Consider the following 7,399-nt stretch of genomic DNA (forward strand, 5'->3'; position numbering starts at 1 on the left):
TAACACATACAGTGGATACATTTTCACTACTTATGAGTTTAAACGATTGTCTTTTAAAAATAGTCATGCAAGGTCCTGTTTCTTTTGTTGTAAGATAAGTTTGTAAGGGTTTCAGACAGGGAAGGAAGCAGGTGGTCACAAGACATGAGACCTTCATGCATAGATCATCACTATCTCAACAAATTAGAATACTTCATAAGACCAATAAAAAAAACATTTTTAGTGAATTGTTGGCCTTCTGGAAAGTATGTTAATTTACTGTACATGTACTCAATACTTGGTAGTTGCTCCTTTTGCTTTAATTACTGCGTCAATTCGGCGTGGCATGGAGGTGATCAGTTTGTGGCACTGCTGAGGGGGTATGGAAGCCCAGGTTTCTTTGACAGTGGCCTTCAGCTCATCTGCATTTTTTGGTCTCTTGTTTCTCATTTTCCTCTTGACAATGCCCCATAGATTCTCTATGGGGTTCAGGTCTGGTGAGTTTGCTGGCCAGTCAAGCACACCAACAACATGGTCATTTAACCAACTTTTGGTGCTTTTGGCAGTGTGGGCAGGTGCCAAATCCTGCTGGAAAATGAAATCAGCATCTTCAAAAAGCTAGTCAGCAGATACCTCAGTGGGGATACACACGATCTGTGTGTCAGTTGTTTGTGAGCAGAGCATGCACGATCAGCTCTCGAGGGGGCTGATTGTCATGACTGTGAGCTGCTCGCGCTGCGTGTGCTCCACTCCCGCCTGGCCGTCTTCAATGAAAGCGGTGAGGCTCGCGGTACTCTTGGCACCGGTCCCACTGCTGCTGAGGCACAGTGCAGATTGTTGTCATGAAGATTGCAAGTGGGTTTAGCGGGTGAGATAAGGACGAGCCCATCTCGGATCCCTGAGGGCCCTGAGGGCAGACCCCCCTGGGGAGGAGAGGTACACACCTCAGTATACGGTGCCCGATCCTCCTCAGTGCTCTCAAGGAGCCGTGCTCCAACGAGCGAACTTTCCAGCTGCCGCCCGGCAACGGTACACCACGAGAATGCTCGTTATCTCAAGTGAGGGTGCTAGAGCTGTCAGGTTTGTCGTTCCCTGCCGGTCATCCACTTCAGGACACCGAAGTGACACACCAGAGGCTAGCCTTGAGGGGCTGGTTCCCTTAGTACTGTTTCTGGCAGCATGGAAACTCCTGCAGACTGTAGAAAGAGGCTACAGAATTCAGTTTGGTTCTCGACTGCCTCGTTTCAGCAGGGTCATTCCCATACTAGTGGGCCCCGAGTAGGCTCTGGTAATGGAACAAGAAGTAGACACTCTCTTGAGAAAGGTGGCCATAGAACCAACCTATCAAACACCTTCAGTTCAAGTTGCTCACTATCAAACAGATAGTGTCTCAAATCGGACTCAAAACTGGTCTCGGCGTGGTGTGGGATTCGACAACGATGCAGGCACGTCTGTCTCCTTCTCGTATCGATGTGCGTATGTGGCCTAGGCTTTGTCTGTATGCTTTCCCCCGATCGCTCTGCTCCTGGAAAGAGTACACCGGGACGAGATCTGTCTTCTGCTAGTAGCTTCCTTCCATCTACAGCCATTTCTTCATCTTTCCAAAGAAGTATGGGGGGTTGTGTCCGATCATAGATCTATGTCTGCTGAACCACGCTATCAAACACCTTCAGTTCAAGTTGCTCACTATCAAACAGATAGTGTCTCAAATCGGACTCAAAACTTGTCTCGGCGTGGTGTGGGATTCGACAACGATGCAGGCACGTCTGTCTCCTTCTCGTATCGATGTGCGTATGTGGCCTAGGCTTTGTCTGTATGCTTTCCCCCGATCGCTCTGCTCCTGGAAAGAGTACACCGGGACGAGATCTGTCTTCTGCTAGTAGCCCCATTCTGGCTGGCCTGAGTGTAGTTCTCGGACCTTGTGTCCCTTCTTGACGGCTCTCCGCTAGAAATTCTGATCAGGAGGGACCTCCTCTCTCAAGAAGAGGCTCCATCCTTCACCCCCACCCGGAGTTATGGAAGCTGTGGGTGTGGCCCCTGAGGTGGCACAGCTCTTAACATCCAGTCTCTCAACCAGTGTTGGGCAGTAATGCATTACTTAGTAACGCGTTACTGTAGTTTGATTACTTTTTTAGTAACAGAGTATTTTCAAAGTAGTAATTAGAGTATAGTTACAAGCCGAAGTCTATACGTTACTACCGCATTACATTGCTGACAGAATGCAGTGTTTTATAATCTAGATATTGTAAAAAGGATGTAGCACACTCACTGTCAAGTCAAGTGCCAGACCCGACGCGAGACCCGACGCAACAGAGTGCGGCACGGGACAAGATGGGCGAGTGCTGGTGCGGGCGGGTAGACACTTGTGTGTGTGCGGGAATGCTGGAGAATAAAATGATTCACGGGACTCTCGCAAAATAGAAATATCTAAACAAAGTATCTAAAACCAATAAATTGTTATTCATCTAAATTGCTTTTCACAAAACCAACATGATATAATATAAAATATAAACGATTAACAGGTGCAAGCGTATGCAGAGTTTCTATTTAGGCTATAACACATGTTTGCAGCATTGAGCAATGCAGTGCTGAAATTTGCGTGCACACGAATTGTAGACATTATGAAAGATTCATTATGCATATATTTATTGTGTAATAACAGAGATTTGTGAGATTGCGATGAACTGAGATGTCTTTTAGAGATTATAAATGCAGCTCTTTGCTGGCATTCTGCCATGTCAAACCATGCACGCAGCAGCCGCTTGCTTTAGTTAAAAATAACAGTGTTCTGTGAATGTTGTTGCTTTAATAACAAATATTTATCGGGAGCCTGTATGCTGGGATTTCATAAATTTAATGGAGAAAAAAGTAATGTAACTAGTAATGTAACTAATTCCTAATTACTTTTGAAATAAAGTAATCAGAAGAGTAACGTGATTACTTTTAAAAGGAGTAATCAGTAATTTGATTACATTTTCAGAGTAACTTGCCCAACACTGCTCTCAACCAAGATTGTTGAGACCATATTCCAGTCCAGAGCTCCCACCATGAGGAAAGAGCTCCCTTCCCTTTCACATGCCTTGAAGTGAAGACTTTTCACTTCTTGGTGCGGACAGCGACTGCAAGACCCAGTCAACTGCCCAGTTGGTACAGTTCTGGAGTTTCTGCAGGAGTGTTTCACCACAGGATTATCTCCCTCCACTCTGAAGGTATACGTGGTGGCCATAGCTGCTTACCACACCCTTCTGGGTGGTCAGTCATTGGGAAGACACCCACTTGTCACTCGTTTCCTCCATGGCACCCTGAGGGTGAGGCCAGTACAGTGCAATAAGGTACCTTCATGGGACGCATCTCTTTGCTATACTCCCTGCATCCTTGCAGGTGCTCACTTCATCAGAAGCTAACATGCGTTTTGTTGGGTGCGCCTTTATGCTTCCTGGTTGCTCACGTCACCCCGTTCGTGATGTCTTGCTTCTCTATTGGACTGATTCCACATGTGCTTCAGAACGCGGTCATGCAGAGGCGTTCCCAAAGCATTTTAATGCAGCATCTCGTTCCCTCTGAGAACCATGGTTACGTATGTAACCACTGACTTGTTCCCTAAACTGAACATCTTGGCTTGGTGTGTCCCGGGCTTAAGAGGTGTCTCTTCACTGTGGCAGTAAGAGAGGGACACTGCCATAAAACTGGGCCCTGAAATGCCCTAGGATATGTTGTTCTGTATAATTCTGATGATCTCTTGAAAATGTTGGTCAGATTTGTCCCACAATCCTAAAGTTAGTTAGCTTTCACTATGAACTCTTCCAAGAGCAAATTATGTGAGTAAATTTATTCACATTAATTTATGCCTACAACATGGCACTTATGGTGCTCATAAGTGTCTATTTTTTAATTTTACAAGAAACATTTGGTTAACTTAAAACATCTGAGATGACCATTGTGTTTCTGCTATAGAAGATCAATAAAGGACATTAAGCAATAAACATTTCTAGTGAATGATAATCTCGATGTTTGCAAATGACTACTAGTTAGGAAATGAGATGATTGCTGAAACAAGAATTAAGGAGTCTGTGCTCTGTTCTGGTTTTGTGCTGGTCTGAGATAACATGAATCATCTTTAGAGAATTCCATGAACTTTAGCTGATGTGTTAGAGTCAGATAACTGCTGCTACTTAGCTGAGATCTCTGAGGAATGGGACCAGTTTATTTCTCCTCGCTTTCATCAAAAAATTACAATCAAAACATGTCTTATCCTTCACTTGAGAACCACAGAGTCTAGTCTTTGTTACGGAGGACCCCAGTTTTATCTTCAGCTTGTTATTGTCATCTAATTCAATAGAGTGGTGTCAAAGGTGAGGCAGTAACGTGGAGTCTTAGGGCAGCTAAGTGCGCTCACGATTTGGTCCTGCTCATTAAAACGTGACAAAGAAAATGTGAACTACTTTAGAAAAGTACAGGAATGAATGAAACAATTACCTGTTTCTTTTTATGTAAAATAATGTATATTGTGGATCAAATTCTAATACTATAATGATGAACACTTACATTACATTTTTTACATTTCATTTCAGGTTGTCTGGCTTCATGTTGCCATCACCCATCGTGAGTTCTGGGTCGATTTTGGCGCTGTGGTTTACTACGGATTTTGCAGTGAGTGCCCAAGGATTTAAAGCAATCTATGAAGGTAAGAAGCACAGGTTTTTTTTACCATTCATGCCTATAATGATTCTTCTGTGTTGAACGTCATTGCTTATTATGTGTTTATCAGTAATTTAATGTTTTCTACCATCCTTGATTTTTGCCCCAGGTGAATTTGCGTAGTTCTGGTCTAGCCATCTGCATTTTTGCCAACAGGATGGCACACAGACGTGAAAAGCCAGACTTTTGACTATCGGCATAAAATCTGGTCATCACAGCATTTTTTGGACAAGAACTGTTCACTTAGAGAGGAGAAGGAAGTTTGACCATAAAAGTGACCAGCCAAAGCTTGTTTTGTTTTTTTATGGGCTGTTTAGAGGAGGGGAATTTTTAGATATGTGACTGGCTGTACAGAAAACACAGAAATATGTGCAGACCTTGTAGTTAGAATTTATGTGCGCCCAAATGTGATAGGTAATGATTATTTCACATTCAGAACTCAGAAAACAAAACAGTATGTGCAGTTCTGCTCATTGATGTCTAGTTTATTGGCAACACAGTGCCTCAAGCAAAAGTCAAAGATTTGAAGACAGTAATCTGGCAAATTTATAGGCAAATCCAGCAACTAGAGAAGCACTCATTGTATCAGCACAGTTTGTTTCCAGGCAGAATGATGCACATTGAGTCCTGCAACCTGTGTATAGCCAACCAATCCTATTGGAACTGTCGATTTTCTGCTAGCACTCTCCAGTTTTGTGTGCAATATGCATGAGACAGTCATTGAACAGACTGGTCTGTGAGGGTGCCATCTGGGCCTGCGACTAGATTGCACATGAATCATGATTTTTTTTCCCGGGTAGATTAGGTTGGATTGAAGTCTAAGTGTAGTGGTGCATTTAAACACTGATGAGCTGCTCTCTCTGGTTTGGTAAAATACTGTCTTTGTCTTGCGGTGTTTTATTTTGTTTGCTAGTCCTCTCTAGATTGATTGTAAGGCTCAGGGAAACTAGATACCCAAATGTGATAGGTAATGATTATTTCACATTCAGAACTCAGAAAACAAAACAGTATGTGCAGTTCTGCTCATTGATGTCTAGTTTATTGGCAACACAGTGCCTCAAGCAAAAGTCAAAGATTTGAAGACAGTAATCTGGCAAATTTATAGGCAAATCCAGCAACTAGAGAAGCAGAATGATGCACATTGAGTCCTGCAACCTGTGTATAGCCAACCAATCCTATTGGAACTGTCGATTTTCTGCTAGCACTCTCCAGTTTTGTGTGCAATATGCATGAGACAGTCATTGAACAGACTGGTCTGTGAGGGTGCCATCTGGGCCTGCGACTAGATTGCACATGAATCATGATTTTTTTTCCCGGGTAGATTAGGTTGGATTGAAGTCTAAGTGTAGTGGTGCATTTAAACACTGATGAGCTGCTCTCTCTGGTTTGGTAAAATACTGTCTTTGTCTTGCGGTGTTTTATTTTGTTTGCTAGTCCTCTCTAGATTGATTGTAAGGCTCAGGGAAACTAGATTTACACACCCTGCAAACTCATCAATGAGCATTTTAGATTACCTTTGGGATTAAAAGAGGCACCCCAGACTCAAGTGAATGTAATTCTATTTTGTCTTTGAAACCTACAGTTATTTGTGTTATTTTAACAGGAAATGTGAGTATGTATTGTGCATTTTCTGATCCAGAGCTTTCACCTCAAGTCCTTATGTTTATGAATGATCAGTTTTGTCACTATTCTGGTCGACCTATCTAATTTATAAGGAGACCTTTCTCTTTCCTTTCTCTTTTAATCTGATCTTGAACATGTACTATGGCAGTTAGCATTCACATTGCACTTGCCTGAAGCCTCTTTAGGTGATAAATATGAGCAGCTCTGGAAGGCTGCACAAACAACATCTCACACATTTACCATCATCTATTTTTTGGTGTCAGCACTGTCTGAAACAGTCTTTTTTGACCATATGGTCATCACAGTGACACTGCTGTGGAATGCAGATGTGTTGACAATGTGTGCTTTGTACGTGCTGAGCGACAAAAATGTTTCTCCCAATGTGAGGTATTATGCACTGCTCCACTCTTAGTTTTGTCCGCAATTATGTCTCACAAACTCTCACCACCACTAACAACCAGCACTCCGCTGGTTCTTTTATAGGTTCTGTTGTTAACCCTGTAAATCCTACAGATTTTCTAAGGCCTCTAAATTATCAACATGATCAAATATTTGTTGAAAAACCTGTACATGATCAACAGCATGACTTTCATCTGAATGATAGTTTATGTTTTTTTTTTTAAATCAAGTAAAGGGCCTTGAGGTTAATAGGTTTAAAATACGTTGCACTTCATTGTGTGTAATTTGTACTGATATGTGTGTGTATATATATAGATTTTTTTTTTTTAGAAATATGTTAAATTGTGACTATCAAATTTGCTATATCAGGCCTTTGAGGAACGTTTACATGTACATCTCTCAGTCTTCATTGTATTGCATTAGGTCATACATTTTGTCCCTCACAATATATATTACAGGGAGATAGAGAGTGACAACTGATGTTTATATGCATTTTGTGCTCAGTTTGGGTCTCTGAATAAAATTACCAAATATGACACTCAACAATATATACAGTGGGTACAGAAAGCATTCAGACCCCCTTAAATTTCTCACTCTTTGTTATATTGCAGCCATTTGCTAAAATCATTTAAGTACATTTTTTTCCTCATTAATGTACACACAGCACCCCATTTTGACAAAAAAACACAAAATTTTTGAC

At 42.0% G+C, this 7,399-nt stretch overlaps 1 protein-coding gene across 1 annotated transcript in view; it reads left to right on the forward strand.

The window, feature by feature from the left end:
- Positions 1 to 4,800, forward strand: part of LOC107565077 (CUB and sushi domain-containing protein 1-like) — a 208,201-nt gene extending 203,401 nt beyond the window's left edge. Inside the window, exons 3-4 of the mRNA XM_016250262.1 lie at positions 4,551 to 4,663; positions 4,787 to 4,800. Coding sequence (XP_016105748.1) covers positions 4,551 to 4,663; positions 4,787 to 4,800 — 127 coding nt within the window. The remainder of the gene's footprint in view (positions 1 to 4,550; positions 4,664 to 4,786) is intronic.
- Positions 4,801 to 7,399: the final 2,599 nt, after the last annotated feature.

The sequence above is a fragment of the Sinocyclocheilus grahami genome, unplaced genomic scaffold, assembly GCF_001515645.1.
Source record: "Sinocyclocheilus grahami isolate Dianchi unplaced genomic scaffold, SAMN03320097.WGS_v1.1 scaffold980.1, whole genome shotgun sequence".
Classification (NCBI taxonomy): Eukaryota; Metazoa; Chordata; class Actinopteri; order Cypriniformes; family Cyprinidae; genus Sinocyclocheilus; species Sinocyclocheilus grahami.